Raw genomic sequence first — 14409 nt, forward strand, 5'->3', positions numbered from 1 at the left:
ACGACTTCCATTTTATAATGGACAAAAACAAGCAACTCAGGAGCTCTTTCAAATGTCCTTCATTTGGTAAAGGTGTTGTTTCACTCCAGGTCTGAACTCCTAATTTTTTTTCCCCAAATGATGCAGGCCCAAGGAATAAAACAGCCTACTCTTCCTGTGCACCCAATAAGATTCACGAATCACAATTCATTACAAGAGATCTGATAACAAAAGACTCAATTACTGGCATTTAAACAGTTTAAACAAAATTTCATAAAAATAAGAATAATGAAGCACAGAGACAAAGTCTCATGACATCCAGCCTGCTTTTGGTTTGGCTAACCTTCTGGAGCCACCATCTCTCAGCCACTGGACATCTCCCAGCCTGCAATTTCCAGCCACAAGCCTAAACTCTTGTTAATGAGTTCAATACACAAAAGTGCTGAAGAAACTTGACGTGGACAAGAAACCTGCTAAGTTCCTCCAACACTTTTATGTAAGTTCAAATTTATTGTTCCAAGTACAAACATGACTTCACATACAACCCCCGAGATTCTTTTTCCTGCAGGTGGCACTGTAAACAGAACTCAAGATCAAGAAAGATACCTATACAAAAGAAAGAAATATAAACAAAGGAAGAAATGAAAATTAACTGACTGCATAGGGATAAAAAAAATCAATAATAAATAATGTGCAAAGTAAGTTATTAAATGTAACTGATTGAGTCTGTTGTTTAGGAGTCTGATGATGGAGGGGTAGCAACTATTCCTGAACCCGGTGGAACAAGTCTTGTGACACCCATACCTCTTTCCTGATGGCAGCAGAGAGAACAGAGCGTGTCCTGGATGGTGTGGATCCTTGATGATTGCAGCTGCTCTCCGAGGGCAGCGTTCCATGTAGATTTTCTGAATGGTGGAGAGAATTTTGCCTTTGATGTACTAGGCTGTGTCCACTACCTTTTACAGGGCTTTCCACTCAGACATGTTGGTACACCCATACTTGAATTAGATCAGCTAGTTAAATGGTGTCGCCGCACCACCTTGCACTCAATGTCAGCAAAACTAGAAATTGATTGTGGATTTCAGGAAGGGGAAATCAGGAGAACACAAACCAGTTCTCTTCGAGAATTCAGCAGTGGAGAGGGTAAGGAACTTCAAATTCCTGGGTATCAACATCTCTGAAGACCTGCCCTGGGACTATCATGTCAATGCATTCATGATGAAGGGACACCAGGATAGTACATTTCCTCACTTGAAAAACATCAACAAACTGGACAGGTTTCCCAGCAATCTGATCACCATGGTTGCATCACATTTTTTAATATGCAGAACAGATTTTATTATTTACATTTTGTGTATGTATATGTGTGTATATACACCCACACCCACCCAAGAAAGTTTACTTGAACAGCTAAGTCACTCACTCTGCCTTAATGGTCCAGAACACTAACTACTTGTTTATTAAGTTAACCATTTTATGACACTACCCTATCTGAATGGTAATCACAACAATTATGGGGTGCAAGATATGGCTTACAAGTCATGTGAACAAAAAGTCCTCTACGATATAATTAAGGTTAACTTTCAAAAGTGCACAGAAGTAAGGTTAAAGATCACAAATAAAGTTTTTAGATTGGCTAATTAAGGAGGTCCAACAATGTCTTAGTCTTAAAGTGGGAGCATAAAAAAGGTTCTTGATTTTGCAGAACAATCATTCTCTTGTAAATTCATCACGTTTAAAATAACACATGTTGCACTCGTGTTCTTCAGCTGATCAATCGACAGGAATGACAGCCACTCAAAGAAATTCCAGAGTTTAAAATAAAAAAAGTTCTTGAAATCTTTCTCAAATACATCAAGTATTTCTGCCCTAAAGATCAAGTGTTATAAGTATGAAAAGATATTAATTTTATTTTTGCAAAATTCACTTTAAATTTTCACAAGGCCACAATAGGCCATGTATAATTTAGCATGAATCACAGCAAAAAAGAAATGTAACTTTTAATATGAACTTATATTGAATGGATTTTTCCTTATTTTTAAAAATTCATGCACAAGAATACACAAAGGATTCAGAAATGCACAAACTTAATACAACTGTCCATAAATATGGCTTGTTGGCAAAAAGGTCAAGTAAAAAGGAAATGCAAAGCATTCAGATCACAAGTTTAAAGTAAAGCAATTTCATTCAGAGTGTGGTTGATATCTGGAGGTCACTGGCTATAATGGAAGATAGAGGCAGAATGATCATCACGTTGGCTCTGTAACTGAAGAACCACAGCCATTAAGAGGGAGGTACATGTGCAATGTTTTAAAAACATTTAGACAGGTACATGGATAGAAAAAGGTTGAGGGAGAGAGGCCAAATGCAGGGAAATGGAATAGATGTAGATATACACATCTTGATCTCTGGGATGATTTGGGCTAAGTGCTCATTTTCATGCTGTAGGACGATATAAATCAAAGTCATGCCCTAATAATGGAAGATGGAATGACAAGTCTCAATGTAAAGGGATTTGGACAGTCAAAACCCATAATTCTTTAATTCAGTCATAAATCTTTGGCTTGGCTTCGCGGACAAAGATTTATGGAGGCGTATGTTCACGTCTGCTGCAGGCTCGTTGGTGACTGACAAGTCTGATGCGGGACAGGCAGGCACGGTTGCAGCGGTTGCAAGGGAAAATTGGTGGGTTGGGGTTGGGTGTTGGGTTTTTCCTCCTTTGTTTTTTGTCAGTGAGGTGGGCTCTGCAGTCTTCTTCAAAGGAGGTTGCTGCCCGCCGAACTGTGAGGCGCCAAGATGCACGGTTTGAGGCAATATCAGCCCACTGGCGGTGGTCAATGTGGCAGGCACCAAGAGATTTCTTTAAGCAGTCCTTGTACCTCTTCTTTGGTGCACCTCTGTCTCGTGAGAATTAGAAAAATGACACTCTGGTTACAGCTCATTTCACTGTATATCTAATGGAAATACTATTTGTGTATTCGACAGACATTTCTCAAAATGGGAAAGGATTACAATACAGATCCCTCAAAATAGGCAGGTGACATTTATGGAATGTTTTCTTGAGATGCAAATAATAAAAATGTATCCATTTTGCTGAAAAGGAAACTGATATGAAAAATAAACTTTGCTACAGTTGAAACCTTGAATTTTCTTTGCTAATCATACTACATTCTGGAAGACTAAATATATTCAGTCTCCTACACCTTACAGAAAAACACGATTTTGAATAAACAGATGACTGCAAAATTAAATATAATTTTCTCATTACACTTAACCATAAACTGATTTGTAGAGACACAAAAGTGACAATTAATCTGCAACCAAATATTCTCAAAGCAGGAAAGTTTGCTCACTATCGTAAATGCTGATGGAATCTTCAACAAATTTAGATAAAGACTTGCATAAAGTGTGAACAAAATCAGCTAAACTGTTGATTTAACTATCACACCACTGTTAATCACCAGATCAGCATTTCTAAAAAAATACTAAACATTTTATGCTGAAATTCAACATTGGATTGATTAGAGTTGGCTGATTATTTTTATATACAGTAATAGATCAGTAGATCAAATGCAGCTGACTACATCAGCAAGTTTAAAAGTTCCAGTCAGATGAAGAACTCAAATGTTACAGTCACCTATCCTATAAAAGAAGTCTATGATACAGAATTTGGTTGAAGTGTAAAGAGAGAGAGCATCTGAAAGCAATTTAGCATGGAGTAAATATGATATGGCATGTTAGCATTTTGACACTGACAGCATCTTATTGATGGTCAGTTGTACCCAAATTATTGATGGCCTGTTGACTGGTTTTCATTTTCTCTTAACTGTCTTTTATCAGAAGCTTTCATTTTAATTGACTAAGTCACATATTACAAATTGCTCTGTTAGTTGGGCAACTTTCAACTTTCATTCCATGCTGACAAACTTGTAACCTTTTATCAAATCAAATTATATACTAATTATATATTAATTGCATCGTGATTAATAAAAGCAAATAATCAAAATTTATTGGATTTATCAATAAAATGTCTCACAAAAATCGCTTGATATTCAAACAACAGATTGAAGATAACTATATATGTTCTTGAAAATTTAACATGTTTTTATTGCCGCATCTATTAATAGTATTCCTGTCAACATTAAGATGCAAAATTATACAATGCGACACTGCACAAAATAAATTTGGTTGTGCAATCACAGACTTCCGCATTGCAATGAAAGCACCTATTTGTCTTTGGCCCTCTCTGCAGCAACCAAACGTGCTATTATTGAAACCAAGCACTTCGTGACAGAAAGGTCACATGCATTTTATGTTTAGTTTTCCAAAGGATAGGAGAATCTTTGGTAAAATTTATAAGGTAATTGCCATCCTTTAATCCTCTTAATTGAGGGTGATTATGAGCTTTCTTCTTGAACTGATGCAGTGTTTGTGGTCTGTGAACAAGTTCAGCATATTGACCCAGTGAAGAGGAGGATGGAGTCATTGACTTTCAAGGCTGAATTGGAAGATGAGCTAAACACTGAGTCATCCCAATGTGCTTGCTATTCTCAGTGGTCACAAATCTGGGAGGTGGTGCTCAAGTAAAGAAGTTTATCTGTGGCCATTTGACCACCTGCAAATTAGGGGAACAGCTCCTCATATTCAGTTTGGGCACCCTCCAACCAGATGACATTAACATCAGCTTCTCTGGCTTTGTTTAGTTCCCCCCCCCCCCACCCCCATCCCCATGCTTCCTTTCCTCTTGCCCTCTCTCTTTCCCTGTCTCCTTTTCTCCAGCTCTACATTAACAGAGCCACTCCCTCCTCCAATCAATGCTCAGCTTTTTTTCTCTGATTCTCATATCCATGTCCAATTGCCTTTTTAATCTGCTGGCCCGTGCTCGCACCCCCCCCCCCCCCCCTTTCTTCTCTTATCCCTCAGCCTATTCAGGTGTGAGCCTGCTTTTTACTCATACCTTGAAGAAGGGCTCAGGCTTGAAATGACAGTTATATATCTTTATCTCCTATGGATGCTGTGAAACCTGTCGAGTTCCTCCAGCATTTTTGTGCTTTAATTCCAGAGGTTTGGTGAGAGTGATTGGTTTTAAAATGAAGCAAACATTTGAATGATTGCAACAGCAAAAGCTCCAATAAAATTGAAGCAAATGTATCATGAAAAAGATTCCACTGGCTGGAGAAAAAAAAATCTCAAGCAAAGGAAGTGATATGGCTGCGACGGGCTGACACATTGCACAGTCACTTGCTGCAATTCCTCAGGACATTGTCAAGTGTTCAAAATGAGCAAAAATCTAACCAAGTCCAGGTGGGTTTAGGTGGGAAGTAAGTGGATTATGTCTCAAACAACAAACAATGCGCTGGAGGAACTCAGCAAATCAAGCATTATCAGCTGGGAGAAAAAGAATAATCAACATTTTAGGTTGAAATCCTGCATTGTCTTGAAAAGAATTCCCACCTGAAACCATAACCATTCTTTTTCTCCTACAGATGCTGCTCAATTCGCTGAATTCTTCCAGCACATTGTTGCTACAGATTCCAGCATCTACAGTCCCCTGCATGTCCCTGAATTAATGTTTCTTCATTATCCTAAAGAGACCATCTTCTACCACCACTTAGTTCATTAAGAATATACTGACAAAACAGGGATTCGTGGTTGTCTTCTGTGATGGAGAGTGGTCAAAAGAAGACCTAAATGAATTTTTGCATCTCCAAATGATTTGTCCTCATCTTGTGCCCTCTCATATCAGGCCTGACTCCCATAAAATGTTGAATTCACAATTGCTGTTCGTGATTGAATGTGGCATGGGTGAAGAGCTTTCATTTGAACAATTTGGGTTGGGGTCACTCAGCTGTATCTGAGCCATGCTCTGTTTATTATTTGAGCAAGCATATTGTCTTCCAGCTTCATTTGCATTGTTTGGTCCATTTCGCGTGTCTTACAACCCTCGGTTTACCAGAGCTGGTGCACCAGAACTAGATGGACGGAAGGATATAGAGCACCATGCATTTAAAGAACACAATTCTCCCAACCCATAGTAGCTGGTTTTGAACAGCTGAAACAATTGGATCAAAGCTTTGGTGAACTGAATGAGAAAAGCCCAATATGATAGTCTCTTCTCACAATATGGTCATGAACAGATTCATCTGCTGCAGGTAGATTGACAAGGACAAGCTTGTTTCCTCTCAGTCCCCGTCAGAACCAGGAGAGCATCCAAAATATCATCATCATCAATAATTGGTCCCAATGCTACTCTCACTGCATATTTCAACATTGAGGAGTAATAATTCATCAGCTAAGGAAGGGTAGATGAAGACAAATTCATTAATGTTCTGTAACTCCTTTCAACAATCATGGATACCTTGAATTTTCAAAGAGTGACAGTGCACGAGGGCAATGAAGTCTTTTTGGAAAAGCTACTGTATTATTCTCAAATATTTCCCTCATCAAACACAATTTCCTTTCAGAAAAAATTGAAATGATGCTGTTTTGAATGTAGCACATTTCAGATTTTTAATAATACAATGCAAAAAAAGGAATTCTCACCTTTAGTTCTTCCATCAATTACATTACATCTGTGCCCTCTAGTGAGTGACTTAGCTGTTCAAGTAAACTTTCTTGGGTGGGTGTGGGTGTCTATACACACATATACATACACAAATATACAGTCGTCCCCCCTTATCCATGGGGGATATGTTCCAAGACCCCCAGTGGATGCCTGAAACTGTGGATTGTACCGTGTTACATGCTTTTGTACGTATAGGCGCATATGTAAGTACATACACTTCCTCTCCCATATCATTCTGATATCATTTTTCTCTTCTCACCTCTATTTTCTCCATCTCTAATACCCGCAAGGTTTCCCCAATCATTTGCCAACTCATGGTGGCACAATATGATAAAACTGAGGAAGCTTAGCACCAAAGCTTCTCTTCTACAGTGCTCTGTTTAATATTGCACATACCTGGATGCCGACAACAGCTCAAATTATCAAAACATTTCCCTGTCAATACATATATGCAGTTATAATTCAGTCTCATAATGAGTCGACAGCACTCCATTCTTGACAACACTACAGAAAGCTCATCTTAGAAGGAGTCAGCTTGAAGCTTCAGCAATGTAATGAAGCTGTTTTCAAACTTCTAATGGCAGCTCATCACTATTATTGAAGCAGGCAGTCCACTTGAAAATGCAGGTCATCACACGACGATAGTACCAGATGGTCTTCATCACATGGCTGAATTATGGATTTCTGTGTGCGACTACTTCATGATCATGACTCAATGATATGTCAATATGCAATTGCTTGTGACAACACTGCTTGAAAAGTTTTCATATCTACCAGCATAACTTCATACTGATTTGCAAAAATAAATAACAGCTCATGAAAATTAATTTTTTTTCCTTCATTTCTTCAATTCCACTTTTCAATCACTGGGAAATCTTCGTTAAAAAGTAAATTTAGTAACAAAATGCAGAATTTTTAAAAAAGTACCAACTCAATCAAAGCAAGTGTTTCAATCTGAAAGACAGTGAAATTCCAACAATTCATTGTTGGATTATTTGTATTTCCTGATAGTTCAAAACCTCTCTTAATGGGCAATTTTTGTAGCATCTCCTTTAACCTTACAGGGACCCCATTTTCAGGGTTCTCTTTCACCAAATCTTCCTGGGTCCACTAGAAAATTTATGATAATATTTTGCCACATTTAAAGTAAAGTTTTAATAAAGTTGTGATCGAATAAAATGGTGCGCAGCCCAGGGTAAAAATCCAGCCAACGCTGCTCGCCACCAGGGCAACACTCCCAAGTGTCTCCCTATCCCTTCCTGGTAAGAGCCTTTATCTTTATTAGTATTGTATATTTGTAAAGTTTTATCCATAAACTTAGGGGAGGGTGTTAATTATGATGGAGGTACCGTTAGCGTAATGGTTAGTGCAGCTCTGTTACAGCACTAGTTAATTAAAATTAACATTTTGTAAATTACGGTTATTACCTGATTAAAGTGAACTTTACACAATTAAAGACTACAATACAGATTTTTTTTCCTCCAAATTACTTAACATTTTGGCCTGTCTTTTGTCTTTTAAACTGTTTATTCTTAATGCAGGTGTATTAGTTAGGCATTGAAAGAGTGTTTCTCAATCAACCAGAAAACTCACATCAGCAATTCCTGGAGGTGCTGGATACCTGGGATTTTACTGAATTTACTCATGATTAAATGCAAGGGGAAGCAGGGTGCGGGGAAAGATGCATATGGAATTTGCAATGGCACAGACACTAATCACCACAGGAATGTCTACGCACAAAAAGCGCACTTACGGTACAATGGCTCATCCAAGAGTCCCAGCTTCATAAACATTCAAAGTTTCAAAATTCAGGTTTTATATTTGTTGTCAGATCCATTTCCCAAGTATCAGATACCAGAAGTCAGTCAATATGTTAAATAGTGAACATTCACAAAAGTGACCAAACACACAATTTCAGGCCGACCCATTGATGAAAAATAATAATGGATAATTGCTACTGGTTATTCTTACATAGCAATGCTTGGACGAGTTGTGGGGAGCCGGCCATGTGACAAAGCATTTTCTTACACAGCTTAAATAGTTTATTGTATTGAGTCAAGTAAATTTAACCACGGACCAGTGAACATGGAAAGGAGCACTTTAAAATAAAGTCAATCCTTCTCATATTCTGCCGAGAAAATACTTATTTCATGGCCCATTTAAAAAAAACATTTGAAGGGCAAATCAGCTGAAGTAATGCTGCAGATTCGACAATGATTTTTGTTAATGATTAGTGATATTGCTTTAATGTCAAGTTACACACAATATATGGTTGCCTTGTAGTTAATATAAAGCAAGTCTTTGTGAAACAGGAAGACTTTAACATGCCAGAGTACAGTGATTTATGCACCTTCACTTGGTCATACTTTTTCATTGTTATCTTCCAGGTTAAAAGTATGCTCTACAATCCCTGAAGAAAATCTTTCTTGATTCTGAAGATGGCAACACATGCTAGAATGTAGATCTGTGAATTTATTATGTAATCTGTCAGCCTTTATATCCTGCTCACACTGATACACTATTCAGCTGTATGGGTCATCAAGGTCAGGGCTTATACTCCTGTAACCTAATGCACAGGGAATTTCTATTAGGAGTGATAAAATATGACTATTTAACAATGGGGGTGGGCATCATAGGGTTACTCAACTTGAACTTTCCGCAAGTCCTGCACATCACCATCAATTACACCTTCCTGCAGTGAACGTTAGATGGTGATCAGGAAGCATAGTTGATTTCTTCCCACTGGCACCAATACAAATTGTGGTCCTAATACAGCTGAGATCAGGGAGCCCTGCAGACAAAGAAACTACATAGAAATGTTTTCTTTTTGCAGAGGGTTTGTGCATTGTTTCTCTTTTCAAATTTTACTCTCCATCTTTCAGAGTGATAAAGGATTCTGAAAGCCAAAAAGGATTTTTACTGCCACCCGGCTCAGATCAGCTAACAATGCAGAGAGCATTGAATCTGAATCTCCAACTCAATGTGACCAGCCAGAGATTGCATTTACTAAAAGGGGCCACTGAGGGAGTTCACATCAGCACTTCCTTGAAGGGAAAGGCATCCAAAAGCAGGATGGAATCTGGATCTTAACATTAGTCTGCATCAAATACTTTTTTCAAATACAACTTTTATGAATGGTAAAGTTTGGCAATGGCAAACTTTTAACACAAAATCTTCAAGATAGAAAAATTTTTTCGTCTTTGTTCATATCCTCAACTTCTTAAAATTTCAAATGGCACCTTTAATCTTAATTTTACCCGACATATGCTTGCTTGAAAACACACAGACATTGAAGTCCAGCATGTATCCCTTCCCAGCTGTAGAAATCAATGGCAAATCTGAAGTCAGAAATGTTTTGCACATCTCTTCAGTCAATCATATTTGCAAACAATCCCAGTCAACCTATTCTTCACATCACCATTGCCAGTTAGCTCCAGTGTCAGATATTTATGAAAAAAAAATGGCTTTCCCTATTACTGTGTAAATTGGATAAGTATAGAAGCCAACACTTTAACTGAAGGTAAATTACAACTGATGCAGTAAATACAATAAAAAGTCAGTGCCTGCCGGTGGATTGATGGCAGAATTCTGGAGAATCAGAGGAATGAGGTTTTCACGTGGATCTATTGTCTGAAGGTGCAAATTTTCCAAGGTTCATAATATTAAACTTGTAGTAGTAGATGAATAACCTTCCTATTAAATTTTACAATTCTCAAATCAGCAGGAGGTCAGAAAGTAAAGGTTATCAATTAACTTACTGCTTGTTTGGATTTCATTCGCTCCTCTTCAGTCAGTGTTCTTTCCCGCAAAACAGCTTTTACAAGGCTATCATTTGCAGCATTTCTTTCGCTTTCAAGAATTTTGCCGATTTCGTCATGAACGTATCGTTTATCATGTTCAAGCCTGTGATTTAAAATAGAGAAAAATGCCTAATTACTTGAGTAAAAAAACCTTGAGGGTTATCACGGATTGTGTTCAAAGTTGACGCCTGTTCAAAACCAATGGCAGAGCTGTCACAAAACAAATTTTAGCAACTATCATTAATCATACAGAAGAAAAACACCAAATTTACCTCCTTCCAGAATAACAGAATCCAAAACCCAGCTAATTTAACTCGTAATTTAGTATTGGACACAAAGTTCAGATTTATTGTCAGAGAACATACATGACATCGCATACAACCCTGTGATTCTTTTTTCTTGCGGACGCCCACTTATTGGCAGTGCAAAAATAAACTGTACTCATCATACACATGTAATCAAATAAAGAAATGTAAACAAACTGAAATGCGCAGTTTCGAGAGAGAAAAAATTAAATTCAAAAGAGTCCTTAAATGAGTCCTTGATTGAGTTTGTTGTTGAGGATTCTGATGCTGGAGGGGGTAAGGGCCGCTCCTGAACCTAGTGGTGTGAGACTTGTGGCACCTATGCCTCTTTCCTGATGGTAGAGCATGTGCTAGGGGACGTGGATCCTTGATGATTGCTGCCGTTTTCCAACGGCAACATTCCCTGTAGATGTTTTACCTGTGACGTTCTGGGCTGTGTCCACTTCCATTTGCAGCACTTTACAGTCAGGGGTATTGGAGTCCTCATACCAGTTCGTGATGCAGCCAGTCAACACACTTCCCACCACACATCTGTAGAAATTTGCCAGGGTTTCTGAGGTCCTACCAAACCGCTGCAAAATTCTGAGGAAGTAGAGGCCCTGATGTGCTTTCTTCATGATCCCATTAGCATGTTGGATCCAGGAAAGATCCACCGAGATAGTGACTCCTGAGAACTTAAAATTTGCTCACCCTCTCCATCTCTGATTCCCCCAATGATCATCAACCACAAGTTATGGACCCTAAAAACATTTTAGCTGAAGTACTGGTACTTGTAAACCTATTCAACAAGACTAATTGATCCATTTGCAAACCATCCCAATGATACAGCTTCAAGTCTACCACCATATTCCAATGGCAATTATAGTTGAAAAGTAAAAGCAGTTTTGCCAATACAACTCAAGCTGAGAAATTAGTTATTTCTTAAATATATAGAGACACTGTTGACTTTTCCACCAATCGGAGGGTTAACCCGAGTCCTTCCTTACCTAGTCCCATACTTAACGAGACGAGATCACAGGAATGTGCAGTTCAGAGTCAAAAGGGGCGAGTTCAGATTTTTTAAAAAAAGTTTAATTAATGTAACTGTTAAGTTATTGTAGTCTTGTAGTTATAAATTGAAGAATAATACTGCCTTTGATTTCCAAACCAATGAGATAACGTGGAGACTGTGTTAAATGAAGTCAGACAACCCAAATATGACAAAACAAAGTCTAATCTGCGTCACTCTTTGAAGTATGAACTTTGATGAACAAAAACATTTCAGAATAAAAACAACAGTGATTAGATAAAATTCATTTATTATACTCTACATTTTAAAATGGGAATGTCAGATAATGTTCTGTAGTGATAAAATATGGGAAATGATGGAGACCATTAGGACCATTAAGACTAAGACCACAATATGCATCTGCTGCTCCAAGAATTTCAACTCAGAGTTGATGTGAGGGTTCAAGATTTGTAAACGGCAATCCATCAAAGTGGAAAGTTGAATGGATAACAGTTTCCAGAAAAGATAATACTTCTTGGTTTAAATGCCACACAGGTGGTTGGTCGACAGTGAGGAGGGGCTGACAAAACGTGAAGCGATTATGGGGATTTGCAATGGTGCACTGTTGAAGCATCAATCCTTGTGCCTAACAATGCCAAACTTCCTTGAGCCCGTGTCGATGATGAAAAGGGATAGCAGGGTGACAGAGCAAACTGAACACGGCACTGTGGTAAAGGTGGTCGTGTAAATTTTTTCAATTGTGGACAGTGGAATTATGGAGTTGGTTTGTGTTCTCTGCAGCAATGAGCACAAATCCAAGGAGTTTGTTGTCCATTCAGTGCCATGGTTTAGAAAATATTCTCAAGAGTTGGATGGGAAATATGGAGTGGGATGGAAAATTTGTCATGGCCCATGATAAACCAATGTTAGAGGTTTGACAAAGAGATGGCTCTGCTAAACGTAAAGGAGTAATTGAGGTGGACATTAAAACACCATCACAAAATTAGCCATATTTGGTTTATTAGCTGAGCTATTTGCAAATTGGAATTGGGAAAAAAAAAATTAAAGAATTGAATGTATGGCTTGGAGACTAATGAATTAAAAAAACCCAAATTGAAAATGTTCATCATTCAGTTGGTCAAACTGCATCTGTGGGAATAGAAATAGTGTTCACATTTCAGGTTGGAGACCTTTGTGAGAGCAGTTCTGACAAATTGTCTCCAACCAGAAACATCGGTTCCCTATACTCATGGATACTGCCTGATGTTTCATTCATTTATAGTATTTTCTGCTTTAGGTTTCTTCCATCTGCAGTTTTCTTTTGATCTTGATTGACGTGGGTATAGGAATTTCAACTTGAGATACTGGATGACGTACTAGGAAGAATGGGGGTGGGGGGGGGAAAGAGTTTGGTATGTTGGGGTAAGCTTCATTTGAATTGAGCTGAGATTAATGCCCTTGTGAATCAATCATCTACAATTGAAATGACCCTTTAAGTTAAACAAGGGTGGTTTTGAGAGGGGAATATTAAAGTCATATCAGAAAATGATAGTGCAGGATATCAAAATGAGAATTGAAATCGATAACCAGGTGTTAAAAGGCTTAGTGCATGCAAAGGGACAGGAGTGGAGCATTGAGCGTACACACTATTCCAAATAAAGGTGATGAATTAAGGCACACAGAAATAAATGGGTACAAAAAATTTCCTGTCATGAGGATGGTGTTTATCCTCCACGATCAGACTGTTTAGAAAATAAATTGATTGAGGAGAGTTAGTAAGAATTAATAAAGGGGGGGGATTATGACTGGAGTTGTTTAAGTATTTGATTTGTAGAGCCAATTGATGCAGTGTATTTCGATGTTCAGAAGGCTTGCAATAAAGTTGGAAACAAGATGCTGGTCAGCAGGAGATCATTTGCAATTGGGGATGATCTTCTTGCATGGATGGAGATTTGGTAACAGATTAAAAAAAAGGAATGGATATTTCTCAGTTGGGTCAGGTGCAAGATTTGGTGTTTGTGCCCAAGGCATTTAGAAATTGAATCAATAATTTGGCTGTGGGAACCAATATAGTGTTTCTTCTTGGTGCTGACACTAAATTAAGTGGGACAGCGAGGACTATTAAGGTTTTCAGGTGAGGAAGTGGGCAACAGTGTCCATATGTGGGGAAAATAAGTCAAGTGATCCTCCTCATCAGAATAAACATATGTTTGGGAACTGTTCATACTCTTGGGACTTGTGTATCTTTGTACATATGCCATTGAAAGCTAATGTGTACATGCAGCAGGTAGTTAGGCCCATATGCCTGTAAAGTTTAAGCCATAGCTCTGTGGTAGTAGATTATTTAAGGTGGTATGTGAATGGAAAGAGAAAGGTCAAGAACCACTGCTCTAAACCTTTCCCAATGTATGTCTTTTGATCCACAATTGTTTCCACCCCCAGCATTTCCTCTGGCATCTCGTTCCATGTACCCATCACCCTCTGTGTGAAACAGAGGCTCTTTAAATCCCTTCTACATTTCCCCTCTCTCCTTAAATCTATGCTCTTTGTTTAGACCCCCTACCCTTTAAAAAGACACTAATTAGCCCCCTCATGATTTTATCAACCTCAACCAGGTCCAACTGAACCTACCACATTCCAGGGAGAAAAGGCTTAGTCTATCCAGCCTCTCTTAATAATTCAATCTTACCAGTTCCAGTAAGATTCTCACGAATCCTCTGTGCCCCATTTCCTGCCTAATGACAACATTCCTATATCTGGGTGACCAGAACT

The 14409-nt window shown here is 38.3% G+C and overlaps 1 protein-coding gene across 3 annotated transcripts in view; it reads right to left on the bottom strand.

Annotated features, from left to right (window-relative positions):
• chchd3a (coiled-coil-helix-coiled-coil-helix domain containing 3a) overlaps positions 1-14409 on the bottom strand; it is a 187615-nt gene that overhangs the window by 123885 nt on the left and 49321 nt on the right. For all 3 annotated transcript variants that reach the window (XM_069907812.1, XM_069907810.1, XM_069907811.1), the window contains exon 4: positions 10303-10447. In XM_069907812.1, the coding sequence (XP_069763913.1) occupies positions 10303-10447 (145 nt within the window). The remainder of the gene's footprint in view (positions 1-10302; positions 10448-14409) is intronic.

Source organism: Narcine bancroftii, chromosome 13 (assembly GCF_036971445.1).
Source record: "Narcine bancroftii isolate sNarBan1 chromosome 13, sNarBan1.hap1, whole genome shotgun sequence".
Taxonomy (NCBI): domain Eukaryota; kingdom Metazoa; phylum Chordata; class Chondrichthyes; order Torpediniformes; family Narcinidae; genus Narcine; species Narcine bancroftii.